Source organism: Molothrus ater, chromosome 2, assembly GCF_012460135.2.
Source record: "Molothrus ater isolate BHLD 08-10-18 breed brown headed cowbird chromosome 2, BPBGC_Mater_1.1, whole genome shotgun sequence".
Lineage (NCBI taxonomy): Eukaryota > Metazoa > Chordata > Aves > Passeriformes > Icteridae > Molothrus > Molothrus ater.
The window spans coordinates 65,162,122-65,176,930 of record NC_050479.2 but is presented as its reverse complement, the minus strand read 5'-3'; the positions used below and the strand labels follow the sequence as shown (position 1 = coordinate 65,176,930).

The following is a 14,809-nucleotide window of genomic DNA, read 5'->3' as shown; positions in this document are numbered from 1 at the left end:
TATATAGACAGCATTCTTGCTTCCTCTCAGCCTTTGTTGTACTGGGCTCAACAGCACTGCTGTTTTAGACTCTTCTCATCTGATAGTTTTGCCATTCCTGTGATTATGTTGATTTCTTTTTCTGCAGTCTACAATGCAAATTAGACTTTTTCAAGCATGGATGATCAAAGCTGTTTCAGATAAGCTCTCAGTAGTACTCTGTATAATGGCATGCATGCTTCTAATTTCCACCCCATTCCTCAGTTTATCTTAGGATCATAGCACATGGAGAGGGTAGGAAGGTCATAGTTATGATGTGATCAACTCACATAACAAAATTTCTTTCCCCTCTATTGTGTCTAATGAATGTCTTTCATTTCTACAGAAATCCCTGTGACTGGTTTCTATTACCTTATACTTTAAGCTATAAGATTTCATCTCACTGCTATTATTCTAATCCTCAAGGTCATTAAATTCTCACTTTGATATTCCAGTCCTCTACTTTATCATTAAGCATTATGTATGCTTCTATTTAAGAAAATAATGAGCATATATTAAATCCTGTTCCACATACTTTTGTCTCTTCCTTATAAGCAAACTAAATTTCAGATCTCTGACTTCGGTGTCTAATTCTTACTGTAGAGCATCCAGATATAGAACAAAAAGGCAGAGAGAAAAGCCAACACAGTTTGTCTGGGATGACCTTACAATAGTAATACATTTTTTATGCAATCAAATGTATTCATTCAGTTCTTGATACTGGTCCAGGAAATGACAAATTTTTGAGGTTCCCCCTGAATCAAAAGCAAACCATAAGACACTCAAGAGCTGCATCATTGCTATATTTTTTTAATGTAAGTGAGAATATAATGTTGTTATTTGGAAAAATTTAGTGAATCTGTGTCCAAAATAATTGCTCAGATACTCATGCCAGTATCCATACTCCCACAGATAAATTTGCAGCTTAAATGGTACTAAATGATAATATTTTTGTCTAACTTTACTGGTCGTCTAATATATAGAGAAAACTTTTTTCTGTTCCAAATAGAAGTTCTTGATTTTGATTATGTACAACCAACAAAGCATTAATATAATCTACAACTCTAGTTTCTCATCTAGCAGTCTGTGTTAGTGTTTTATTTTTCAGTGGCGCCAGACTCTTTTCAGTGGTGCCCAGTGACAGGACAAGGAGCAACGGCCATAAACTAAAGCAAAAAACATTCCACCACAACATGGGAAAGAACACAAGAGGGTGGCAGAGCACTGGAACAGGCTGCCCAGTGAGGTCATGGAGTCTCCCTTTCTGGAGACATTCAAAACCCAGCTGGACATGTTCCTGTGTAACCTGCTCTAGGTGACCCTGAGTGGCAGGTGGGCTGGGCTGGGTGATCTCCTGAGGTTCCTTCCACCCCTAAAATTCTGTGATTCTGTGATACTGTGTGTTTCCAAATGACTACTATCTAAATGCTACCACATATTATAGAATGAGTCAAACAGTATAAGTCAAAAACTTTTCGTTAGCCCAGAGTGCAGATCAAGGAGAGTCACACGTGACAGTGAGTTGTGGCAGGCAACTATGAACATTTGCCTTAATGAAGTCCTTAATTAGGTCAAAGTATTTAGTGAGTGCAAGCAGTAAAATTGTGGTTACATTATATTAGTAAAGGTTCTGTCAGGCATTTCAAAGTGTAAAGCAGCTGTAAGTTGATGGTCATTCAGCCCCTTGACTTGCTGCTGGTTGAACCCAGCTTCCTTATAAACTTCCTTGAATACTGGGGAATTTTTGATAATGCAAAACACTCTTTAGAAGGATGTAAGGTAATCAGGGAAATGTTCAGATGTGCAAATTTATATATGGAATTTCTGTTGGAACTAAATCAGAGTTCAACAACTTTTATGACTTCGAAAAGTTTCCCACTGGGAGATGATCTCAATGTCTTTCCTCCCTCTAAGAAAATCCAGAATGTCTAAAAGGATCTGGATTGCACATTTCATACTGAGATATGTGAGTGACAAAGTATTTGTAACCAAACATAAACACGAAATCTTCAGACAGGCTTAGATCTGTGTATCATATAAGAGCTGTCTTAAGAGGTGACAGTTTAATGACACTATTTTTCTTGTCTTCTTTCATAATATATATATATATATAAATGAATATGTAATTCTTCATAATTACAGCACAATTGTTTGGTCCAATGTATAAAGAAAGGCTCTATTTTTAAATCCATATCAGCTTGCTTGTTATGTTTAGCTCTTCCAGACAGTGAAGAACAGTCTGATTTCTGTGTTTGCATGCAGCATGTTAGTTATTATCCATGCACAGAGGAAGAAAGAGTTTCAGAGGTGGCTAAGTAAAGTCCAAGGACTCAGTCTTGCAATGATATTCGAGCTTCAAATTTCAGCATCTTCCAGAAGAGCTTCTTAGTTGACAGTAACAAGAACATAAACAAAAGAGTTGGTTAAGGCATAACCATAGAGCAAATGAAAAAGCATATTTGAAAAATTCCTAAAGCCTTCATTTGTAGTTGTGTTGTTTATATACTAAAAATACCTGAACAAAAATGATGAATCAAAGTTAAGTGGGTTATGTTTTATCAGTTTGAAGTAAAAAGATTAAATTTGAAGGGATATAAGCTCAGCTGAAAACCACTGAAACATGTTTTTGCACGTCATCTGTAGTTTACAAAAAGAGAGAATTTGATTGAGTCACAGTATTTATTTCAAGTTCTGTCTTCTCCTGCATTTAGCTTGCCTGTGCGATGCTGCCGTTCATGATCACTAACCCTGATATACAATTCTGGTTTTTATAGGTTCTCAACCTAGTGCAGTCCTATGTCACGCTGAGAGTCCCTTTGTACGTCTCTTATGTTTTCCACTCTCCAGTGGGCGTCGGGGGCTGGCAGCATTTCGACCTGCAGTCAGAGCTCCGGCTGACTTTCGTGTATGACACTGCCATCCTGTGGAAGGACGGCATCGGTAGCCCGCCTGAAGCAGATCTCCAAGGTGGGTGTTGCAATTCTTGCCATGGAACTCATGCTCCGTTGCTGGGAGTGTAGTTTGCACACAGCAGGATGGTTTTTCAATCATTCCAATACCAAAAACTAACTAATAATTTCATTATTAAATTAAATTATGAATTGCAGTCTGTCGTTTCCTAGCACTCACAGGTGTCTGCTGGAGTTTTAATGAAAATCATGTAAAGTTGACATCAGCTCTTTTACTGCAAAGAAAGTAAAAACTTAAATTACTTTTTACAAATAGTGACATTCTATGCGCAAGTATGTGCATAGTATGGGCAAGATTAAAATACATAGTTACACCTGTGTGCTGTATTATTCTTTTTATGCAAATTTACTTAAAGTTTTCCAGCCTTACACTTCAGGTGTTTCCCATCTTTCACACCCTAAGGTAGAATACAGGTTACCAGCTGTAATTATGTACATAAAGAATTTCAGGACTCCTGGGAACCTAAAGTCGCTTTTTTGCTTCTGCTCACTCTGTATGTGAACTACAGAAATCATTGCTATGCCATTTCTGTCTTTATGTTAAGAGCAGGAAATGAGGAGCAGTAAGGGGAATCTGCAGTGCATGAAGAATGAAGCATATGTCATGCCATGCCTAAAGAATGAGCCACATGCCACAGATCATGTGGTGTGCTAGTCACCAAATAACAACCAGATCTAATCCTCTGTCTCAGCAGTTACATGGTGCATCTATGCCACCATTTCCCATCTTTAATTTTTTTATTTCTCTGTTTAAGAAGTTGATGGCCACATCTTTGGAGGTGCCAAACGTTTTCAGTTCCCTTTGAAAACAACCAGTACAAAACAATCCTCAACATATCCCAGTGTTACTTGGGTAGTATTTTTTCAGCAGTTGTTTTGCTGAGCAAGGAGGGGTTAACTAGTTTCCAGTGTCTTTCCATACCTCTCAATTCATATAATTATGCTACATAAATTATAAGTAACACTGTAATGCAATCAAGGTCTTCTAAAGCCCAAATTAAAACCTGAATATATAGTTATTTCTATTGTACCAAGAAATATGGTTGGTACAGATGATTTTGTACAGGTGGTATACACTCACATTGATGTGTTCAATTTCCAGCACATTCATGGGGGAACATTCCTGTTTCCTTCTTTTTTCTGACAAGCAGAATGGTGATACATCACTGGCTGTTTGTAAGGGAACGTTGGAGGAAATGCCTAAACTCTAAAGCTTTGCTGAACTCCAGAAGAAAAGGGTCTTGGTTGCAAGCTACAGAAGTAAACCACTTCTGGGTACAAGATCTTGTAATCTGAAGTTAGAATACCTAAGGCCTGTATTTTGTGCTAAATTCCTGCCAAAAATTGCCAGCAATGCAAAGCCTATCAGAAGGAGTTTCACAGATTGCAGCACCCTAGAGCAGATTGCTGTGGAAGTCACAGCCAGCTGCTCCAGCTGATGCTGATGGTTGCTGCCTTGGCACAGAGGCACTGATAAAGGGCATCTCTGAAGCAGCTTTCATTGGTAGGAGTCAGCTTGAATACTTGGTGAAAATAAAAGTCTTCATTCTGCAGATTTCCCTGGCAGCTGACCATGCTGCCTGAACTCAAGCACAAACTGCTGTGTGAATTTTCCTGAGCATACTAGACCAGCTGTTTGGGCCCATGGTAACATGTCAAAGCATGGCTTTGCAGGGAAGTTCCCTATATGCTTTGGAAGCTGCATCATGTCCTGAAAACTCAAAGCCTCACTGCGTAAGTTCTTGTTTGAGAAGAATCTGGAATCAACCCAAAAAATACCAACAGGCCCCCCAAACACGTGACATGGCAAGGGTAGATGAAAGAGTGGGTCTGCTGTTTCAGAGGAGTGTGATTTCATTGACACCTGCAAGTGGAGCACACTTGTTAATTGGTTTCTGCTGGCAGGTTCCCTGTTCCCAACCAGCATGCGCATCAGTGAAGAGGGACGCTTGGTTGTCAACTTCAAGACTGAAGCCCGGTTTCATGGTCTGTTTGTTATGTCCCATCCTGGTAAGTGTAATCTACCCTTTAGCAGCACTACAGAAATAAAGACATCCTCCCCAAATTTGATACTATTTTTTTTTCCTATTTCTGCTTCTGCTAGCTGATTTTTTTTTTCCTTTGGAAACTGTGCTCTTCAGATACAGATGTTTCCTCTGTTTGAGATTTCTTACTTTTCATTGATGACTGTATTCAGGTTGTCAAACTTTGAATACACATTAATCCAATGGAAGGCAAATAGTTCCACTTGATCAAGAGCCTGATTTACGAAGGATGAAGATCTTGGCCATTGTGTCCATTGGGGACCTATAGATACATGTTTTTAACCCCATAGTTATAATTACTATTTACTTACATTGCCCTAGGAACTTAGCATTAAAATTTCTTCTCTAACTTGAAGCTTTTCTAGGATATTTAGACCTTTTTCTGGAGCTTTTCTAGGATATTTAGAACTTTCTCAGAGAGCAAGAAAAAGTCTTGTGCAGGCATTGTATGATTCTGTTAATATAACACTCTCACTGACATTCAATTAGTCATTGCTGAGGACCTGTTCCTGCAATTTAATCTGTTTAAACCCCACTGCCTTTATTCAGAATAATTACAGGTGTAAAACTCAGTCTACAGACATAAATCTGAGCATGAATGCCAGCCATGGAAAAGAATATCTAACTAAATTAAATCTGCTGAACAACAGTGAGAAGAGAAAAAAAAATAGGAAATCTCTTCTAGTTTAACTCGGTTATTTTTAATCTATATAACTCCTTCACGGTGCTTCTACTTTTTCTCACCTGTTCTCTAGTGTGTTTGGTTTTGCCTATAAGCAGAGACAAGTTTAAAATAGAAGGGTTTATAGATCTCTGCCATTCCACTCTCACTGTTTTGATGGTCTCTTAAATTTATTCTTCATACAGTTCTCTCATTGTGAACAAAAGCAGCAGCTGAATAGGCACTTGAACAAGAATCAAGGAGGCCCAGCTGAGCTGACTGTAATTTATTTTAGTTTCAGTTAATAAAACCCAATGCCCTGTGAAGGTATTAACATCAGCTATGGCATCAAGGTTTATGAATCATTGAGAATGTTTTTCAGGCCCCAAGAGTTTGCAATGAAACACTAAAGGTGACAAATCTGTCTCTCTGGCATGTTTCTAGCTTCATCTCTGACTTCCATGGTTATGTCAGCTGATCACCCAGGCCTCACTTTTAGCCTCAGCCTCGTCCGAAGCGAGCCAACCTACAACCTGCCAGTCCAGCAGTGGAGCTTCCTTTCTGACTTCGCGGTAAAACCTCGGCCCTCACCTTGTCCCCTTCTTCCCCAGCCCATCATTTGGGATGCTGGTGGCACAGCTCCCTCTCTCTCTGTGCCCAGGTTCGAGACTATTCTGGAACGTACACAGTGAAGCTGATAGCCTGCACCACTGCCCCACATCAGGAGTACAGCCTGCCCGTGATCTGCAATCCTAGGGAGCCCATCACTTTTGACCTGGACATCCGATTCCAGCAGGTACCCTTACAATGACACCTTCATCATGTTTCCTTTCTAATTTGATTCCCATTTGTTGGTCTTGTAGTAATAGTGCTAGGAACTGAATTTCTTGCTAATAAAGAAAGCATTCCTAAATTGGTGGGAGAGCACATACTCCTCTCCTGCTAAATAACTGTTGATTTAGGAGAAAGTTACTGTGATGCAATAGTAACATTTAGGAATTCTGGTTTTGTCCATTAGATTTGGTAGTAAATAGTTTTATCGGGTAATTAGGAAAATATAGAACTATCATCAGAAGGTTTTCATCTGACACAAAATCAGAGTTAGGTCTCAGGTATTGAAAGTGGAACCTCCAGAGGAAGATTCATTCAGTCGTAAGGTAGAACTTCTCTCACTGACTGTAGAGGGAAGTGTAGATAGGCAACACTGCTTAGCTTTAAAACTCACAAAAGTGACCAAAACAAATCTGAGCCATAGCAATATGGATCATATGGAAACATATGGTAACAGGCAAACTGCATACCTTTCACAAAGTCCAGCTGTGAAGCTCTGTAGCTGGGAAAAAATTTGGGGAAGTGGATTCTTCTGTAGAAAACATTGGTTTTAAAAAAAAACAACTGGGGGTGATGTTGGATAGTTAAGAGAACATAAACTTCCAGCTTTCCAGGTTATCAAAAGGGCTAGTGTGACCTTGGGATGTGTAAGGAGGAAGTTATATCATTTCTGTTATTTGGAGCTAGTACAGCCAATCCTGGAACAGTGTGGCTGTGGTTTCATGCTCATTAATAGTATAGATTATGCTATTAAATCATCTTACAGAATAAATCCATATCAGTCAGGGGTACACAATCACTTTTCTGTTGACTTAGCCAGAGTACACAAGGGAATGTATGCAGTCTTTATGCTTTCATTTGGCATTATGCCACCTGTGGGAGAACAGATGATTCCTGAGAGGGCATTAAGTCCTGGCAAGGAAGAGGGATGATACATGATCTGATGTGAAACCTGCCTTCTCAGACTTAACCACATTTCAACATTTTGGAGACGTTTGAATGGAATGGGTGAGGGGAATTTATACTAGTTCAGCACTTCAGCCTTTGTCTGGCACTTCTAATCTACTTCTAGGGACTCTAAAGCAATTAATAGCAATGCTAACCCACAACTTGTTCCTGATCCTAGTATAAACAAAAAGATGTTGATATTTCAAAGAAAGGTAAAAAAATGTACACAAATCTTTGGAAAATGGGCAAAGTATGCTAGAAAGAGACCTAACTCTTACCTGGAAGTAGCCTATAAGTAAAAGCTATGGCTAAGAATTAGAACTGCCTTGGAATAAATAAATGGACACTGTAGGGGTTATTATATCAGATAAGGCCTTAATAATACACTATATGGAAGTTTCAGGTGCATCAATTCAAAATAGGCATAAGGTGCAAAGTTGCAACAACATCACAGACTGTGGCCAGCTAAACCCCCATCATCAACAATTTTCAAACCAAGACCAGTTCTCTTTCTTGAGATACTCATAGCAAAATAGGCTTGGGCTTTCTGTGGCCGATGATAGTTTTTCCATCTGATCACAGTTTGAAGCACTGTGTCCCAAAGCAGGTCCCAAAAAAGCAGCAGCACAATAGCACAAATTCCATAGTCAGTATCGAGCACTTTATCTCTAATGCTTTTTAGTCATTCTGCAAAACTAAGTAAGCATTGGTATCCACTCTTTTACAAATAAGAAAATAAATAGTGAAGGATCAGACTGAAGGATGCCTAGTCCTTATACTAGGAACCACCTGATACCTTGCACAGGCCCACTGCATCCAATCCTCTGGTGCCCAGTGCTTAAAAGACATGGACCTCTTAGAGGAGTCAGAGGAGAACCAGAACAATGATCAAAGGGCTTCAACACCTCCCCTATGAAGAAAGGCTGATTTGGGGTTGTTCAGCCTGAAGAAGAGAAAGAGCTATGGGGACCTAATTGTGGCCGTCCAACATATAAACAGGGCTTATAAGACAGACTTTTTAACAGTGACAGGATAAGGGGCAACTGAAAGAGGGTGTATTTAGATTGGATGAAAAGAAGATACTTTTTACAATGAGGGTGGTGAGGCAGTGTCACAGGTTATCCAGAGAAGCTGTGAATGCCCCATTCCTGACAGTGTTCAAGGCCAGGTGGGATGGAGCTCTGAGCAACCTGGTCTAGTGGAAGGTGTCCATGTCCATGGCAGAGAAGTTGGATGAGATAATCCTTCAGTGTGCTCTCCAACCCAAACCACTTCATGACTCCCTGAAATCAGCGAGTGTATTTGTCACAACCAGACCAAAATTACTTTTGACTGCAAAGTCTAATGATAAAATGATGAGGCAGGACAAGAGTTGTGTCCCCCAATTCTTAGTCTAATGCTCCATCTCCCATACTGAATTACCTTCTTGGGCCTTTTTAAAATGAAGCTTTTCATTTCCTTGGAAACTTTTTCTTCTCATTTCCTTCATAATTGTTTTCACTGGTCACAAGGGAGGAACCATTTTAAGACTCAAGAACAAAATTTATTTGGTGTTTCCCCACTGGTTTAACATTTCCTTTTTGGACATGTATCACCTTTTTCCTCTCTCCACGGCCCCTGAGGAGTCAAGCAGGTAGCCTGGAACTCTAGTGGGATTGTATTAACACCGTCTCACTCTGGAATTCCTTGAAAAAGAACAATATTCAACGTCCAAGCTTTGCTTTGTCCCAATTCTTTCCATGTCTCATTTCTTTCAATGTGTATCACTATTTCCTGACAGAAGCCCTTCATACTCAGGATACTTGTTGCCCTGGGATGGACCAATCTCAAGAGTGCTCTGTTCCTTGAGGTACTGAGTATTACATGGGCTTTGATCCCATAGGTGATCTGCAGTGTCCCCACATCATCCATATGCAGAGTTGATGGATATGGCAAATAGGCAGAATAAACTGACAGTTACTCTTCTCACCCAGGAGATCCTCACAGATTGTTTTCTAAGAACTCTCATATAAAATGTCTCAAATTCCCATAAAAGTAATTACACTTAAACTACTATCCTAAATAACACAGCTGGAAAACAGTTGTACTAATCAAGTATTTGTGGAACTACAACCCAATGGGCTGTTTTTCAGGCATTTGGAAAGAAGCATTCCAAGGGAATAGAACTTTTTATCTTTTTTTCTTTTCTTTGCAAAGGCTGGGATGCTAGGGCTTCTTTTTCTAAAGAGTAGCACTCCATTTATAAAAAGGTTTGAGCTGTACATTCTTCTTGCCAGATCCTGTTGCTTTGATAGTTTTGGGACTCTATTGTGAAATGGACCCTTGTCAATGAGCCAGAAAGAATGTTTTCTTCATTTTCTTTCCTTCCTGTCCACACACTTATACATATATATACATAAATATACATATATATGTTAGCTTTTTTTTATTTGTTTAGTGTCCTCTTGTTATTTTTTCTTTTTTTTTTTTTTTGGATATATATGTCTTCCACATTATTTCTGCAGGTACTTGCATCCTGTTGAACTTTAGGCTCCCCCAGATCTTCAATTCACTGTATAATTTCCCTTTTATTATGCCATGTTGCTTTATAGTTTGCCTTTGTCTTGCCTCAAAACCACTACAGCCTTCTTTCTTGTTTTATGGTCTCATGAAAAACTGCTGCTGATAGTATTGATTAATTTTATCCTTTTCATGTAATCAAGGAAGAACCATAGCTTTGTGTATATAAAGATAAATACTAGCATAAAAAGATGTTCAAATGGTTTGTTGCATTTTCACATGCATGATCTGATATATCCTGCAGCACATTAGAAGAACTGATACTTGCAAATAAATCTTCAGCAATGTATGCTTTCAAATATTGACAGATGATCAGAAGCAGAGGCGAGACTTGTGTGTAAGAATGAAAATGGGATAGAGAAAACAGGCTGTGATGGGTCAGAGACAAGATTTTTAGGGAAAAGTTTTCCTCATGTTACCCCCACACGTAAGTTGTCCTAGACACCTCCTTAGCTGGGATAGCTGGGACTTGGAAAAATGTGATGGGAAAAAACTAATCTAGAATATTATCAAATGTCACAGGGGCAGTTAATCCAAAGGTTGTTTGCATATAAATATGTCTAGTACCAGGAGATTCTTTTAATCTTCTTATTAAACTGTATTATTGCATGTAGATGTGCAGAGCTGGTAAGTAATGTACACTGGGAGAAGATCATGCTTTGTTTTAAGAGTTTAAGATCATGCTATGTTTTTTTCATTAAAAAGTCTTGTTGAAGAGCCTTATGCTTTTGTGGTTGTAGGTCAGTGACCCAGTGGCTGCTGAGTTCAGCTTGAACACCCAGATGTTCCTCCTCTCCAAAAAGACGCTGTGGCTGTCTGATGGCTCGATGGGGTTTGGGCAAGAAAGTGACATTGCTTTCTCAGAAGGTATAATTCTGCATAGATCATGCGCATTTCATTTGTGTTCCACACTATCAGGACCCTGTTGCTGTCGAGGAGTAAGGGCGTGTGCTTGTTGCACTAAGCTTCTAGACAAGGCTTTATCAGCTCAGCCTCAGAGCTGTGTTAAATGCTCAGTGTAAGCAGATGTGAACTGTGTGCACCTTTTACAGGTGATATCATATACGGTCGGGTGATGGTGGATCCAGTGCAGAATTTGGGTGATTCCTTCTACTGTAGCATCGAGAAGGTTTTCCTGTGCACAGGAGCTGATGGATATGTACCCAAATACAATCCATCCAATACTGAATACGGGTGCCTCGCTGATTCTCCATCCCTTCTGTACAGGTTTAAGATTGTGGTAAGTGCTCTAATTCTGTGAGGATGCAGAGATATATATTTTTTTCTTTTCTAACTTGTCTTTTATCCAAAACCCAACTTTCTTTAAAAGTTCTCAACAGCACCAAATTTTTGACTCAACCTCCAGGCTAACATGAACTGATGGAGGCAGTATCTTGCCTTTTCCCTCATGGTTCTATTCTTTATCTTTCTGGGAACTACCTTCAGTAAGAGTTTGACGTAAGTTAGAATCCCAAGATAGGCTTTTTCTCTGCGTTGTCTGTATCCATGGACCATAGAGGGAATTTCAGGAGACATGCAAGTGAGGGATTGTAATTTGTTTCATGTTTAGCCACCCAAAATCTAGTGTATACTGCAAAGTTAGTCATCCAGGTTGCCTCTGTAGGGCATAGGGAAAGAGAAATACCTCTAAAGTTGGCTTGGATGACCTAATTCCCTTCCTGAACATAACTTTGGAGTAACCCCTAGTAACTACAGACCTGATGCCCAACTTTTAGAGTTAACTTTATATAAGATGATTATATAATAATCTAAACAAATTTATGTGACTGTCTGTTAAGGAAATGAAATGTAGCTTCTTTAGTCTGGGAAATAGACTTCTTACTCTCGTTTCAGACCACATTTATATATCTTTTTTATTTAAGAAGTGAGCTATGGTTGTTCTCTAGTTTTCCCCTTTTATTCCAGAAAGGCAAGGTATTAAATAGAAGTCAGTACAAGTGAGATGGGACCACAACTGTTTCTCATGGGTTTTCTCTTGTAGTAGTATTTCTCTAGACTGCATAAAATAGCATGTTTAAACTACACAATTCATGCATTGCAAGTAAATACTAAAACTGTTTTTCATGTGAGAAATAAATCTGTGTTTTACAAACATTTTTCCCCTCCATGCAGGACAAAGCTCAGCCAGAGACACAAGCCACAAGTTTTGGAAATGTACTTTTTAATGCAAAACTTGCAATAGACGATCCTGAAGCAATTCCATTAGTTAAACAGCCAGGCTCTGATGGATTCAAAGTAGACTCAACTCCTCTGTTTCAGGTATGATTTCTGTAGCTTAGTAGCAAGAGTACTGAACCAAGGAAGAAACACTTGCACAGGTATTGTTGGTAACTGTAAGTCAAATTGAAACCAACAGAAAGATTTATTCTGATTTTATTTGCAATCAAACACAATTATAGATGCTTAGAAACTTATAGATATAAAATCTGGAACACTTAATAAAGTGTTTCCATTGGGATACCCTTGCTTTTCTCTTGTATAATTCCACAGGCTAACCAGAAGTTATGCAAATTGTTCTTGTACATTTATTTTAAGAAGTTAATAAGATTCTTGTTGCACAGCATTGTTTTATTGCTTCCCATCTCACTTTTTATCTCAAAGATAAAAAAATTAAAAATCATAGGCATTTACAGTGAGCTTCATCAAAATCAAGTTGATACTTGGCATTTTCTGTACAATTCTTTCCTTGAAAACTTGCACAGTGTGGAGCACTGGAAAGCCTAAAAATTGACAACTAAAGGATGCAACTACTCCTTCATTAAATATAATCCTTCAGCTGTGTGCATTCAGCCTTTTGATCTGTACAAACCAGCCAAAAAGTTCTCTCTTCACTATTTGTCTCTAGTATTTGCAAAACTGCATGCACAACTCAGTGTATAAATTAGTAGGAAAAATATGAAAGAAACTTTGGTTCTGCTCCTGGCCACTTCAGTATTAAAGGTCCCATTGTAAGCAGTAGAGTATTTAACAAAGGCCTACTTAAAAGTATAAGTGTTTCAAATTTCCCCCAGGAAAATGGAATCTCATTTTTTATGGGAAGAATCCATTTCCGTGGATTCCAATGCCATGATTTTTGGTCCTCTTCCTGTCCAAAAAGTGAGAATATGAAGAAACAAAAGTATTTCCTGAAAAATACTTGGAAAAACAAGAGTGAAATAGAAAATATGTTATTTTCCTAAATAACAAAACTGGGCTGCAACCATTCAAATTAACAGGTAGTATCTTTAAGACAATATTCAGACAATCCTACTGGACCTTGTGGATGCTATATCTGGTATGTATCCAGGAAAGGTGAGAGAAATTGAAGGACAGTACTATCATCTCACACAGGTTGCAGGGACACATGCCACCCAGCGTGGATTAAGTTTTCAGGGACATGTGGAAATTGACTTTGAGCAGGGTTCCAACACCCTGCTCAAAGCAGGGTCACCAGAGCAGGTTGCCCCAGACCATGACCAGTTGTCTTTTGAACATCTCTGTTGAAGGAGACTCCACAGGCTCCCTGTTCCAATGTTCAACCATCCTTGCAATAAAGAATTGATTTCTTATGTTTAGATGGAATTACAGACAGGGCCTAATCATTTGGCAGGCTGGGCTTGGAAGGTCCTTTTCTGTGGCCCATCCACAGCTAAAGTTACTTTGTATGGCTTTTAGTACTAATAGCACCAAAACCATGCCAAGGCCATAGCCTTCTTCATCTGCACTTGGTAGCCACAGAGTCTGACTGTGGAGAGGAATGGAGACTAAACCCTCCGAAAATTTTGGCAGAAAATACAACTCTTCTGGTGCACATTGGCCCCAGTCAGGAGTTACCTGTGCATGATTTTGAAAGTGCTTATCCAGGCATTCAGTTCAGAACAGAGACTGATTTCCTCTGCATTTAGTGCTGTCCAGATTTAGTGTGTGTGTGTTTAAATACAAAAAATGTTTCTTTCCAGGTGTCTTTGGGTAGGGAGTGGTATGTCCATACAATCTACACTGTGCGTTCCAAGGAGAACACTAACCGCGGAATCGGCAAAAGAAGCGTGGAGCACCAGTACCACTCACTCCTCAGTGCTGGGAGCCCAGGAGCATCCACACAGAGAAGGCAGAAGAGGGGAGTTGAGCAGGCCCCAGAACTTGCAAGAGACATTGGAGTGGAGAGCAACCGAGGAACAAACATACAGCACATAGCCCTGGATCGCAGCAGCAAGAAACAGGTGCCTCAGAGGGAGGTTGCACTCAATGGTGTTCTCCCCAGGGAACTGAATAACCAAAGTGCAGGAATCAGCTTAGTCACAATCATTGGTGGAGCTGCTGCCATTTTCCTTGCCATCTGCTTAATTGCAATTATCATTTTGCTGCTAAAATGGAAACGAAATTCTGACAAGAAGGAAAGCACAAATGAGTCAGGCAGCAATGAACCAATGATGCTACCACATAATTACAGCCATGACAGCTCAGAGGTTTGATTCCAAGACCACAGTATTCAAGCCAGTGTCCAGAGTGCCTCATAAAACTCTTGAACTGCACATTTTTAGCAGCAGATAATGGTGACTCATGAGAAGCGTGTTTCTAAATGTACTTGAAATTTGTTATTCTGAGCTCTTACTGCCATTATCAACAACAAAAGAAGTTGAATGAAACCTCCCACTTTGCATGAAAGGAAATGTCCCTGATGTCCCTATACCACGCACTAATTTCAAGCAGCAGTTCAAGGGACTCCATTGTAAGGGAGAGATTATTGTTGTGGTTTTGTATTTTCTGACATTTCAAAA

At 39.4% G+C, this 14,809-nt stretch overlaps 1 protein-coding gene across 1 annotated transcript in view; it reads left to right on the top strand.

The window, feature by feature from the left end:
- The window catches only part of FREM2 (FRAS1 related extracellular matrix 2), a 116,516-nt gene extending 101,919 nt beyond the window's left edge, over positions 1 to 14,597 (top strand). Inside the window, exons 17-24 of the mRNA XM_036385973.1 lie at positions 2,793 to 2,985; positions 4,893 to 4,997; positions 6,138 to 6,265; positions 6,355 to 6,489; positions 10,772 to 10,898; positions 11,084 to 11,271; positions 12,165 to 12,311; positions 13,991 to 14,597. Coding sequence (XP_036241866.1) covers positions 2,793 to 2,985; positions 4,893 to 4,997; positions 6,138 to 6,265; positions 6,355 to 6,489; positions 10,772 to 10,898; positions 11,084 to 11,271; positions 12,165 to 12,311; positions 13,991 to 14,503 — 1,536 coding nt within the window. The 3' untranslated portion in view covers positions 14,504 to 14,597. The remainder of the gene's footprint in view (positions 1 to 2,792; positions 2,986 to 4,892; positions 4,998 to 6,137; positions 6,266 to 6,354; positions 6,490 to 10,771; positions 10,899 to 11,083; positions 11,272 to 12,164; positions 12,312 to 13,990) is intronic.
- Positions 14,598 to 14,809: the final 212 nt, after the last annotated feature.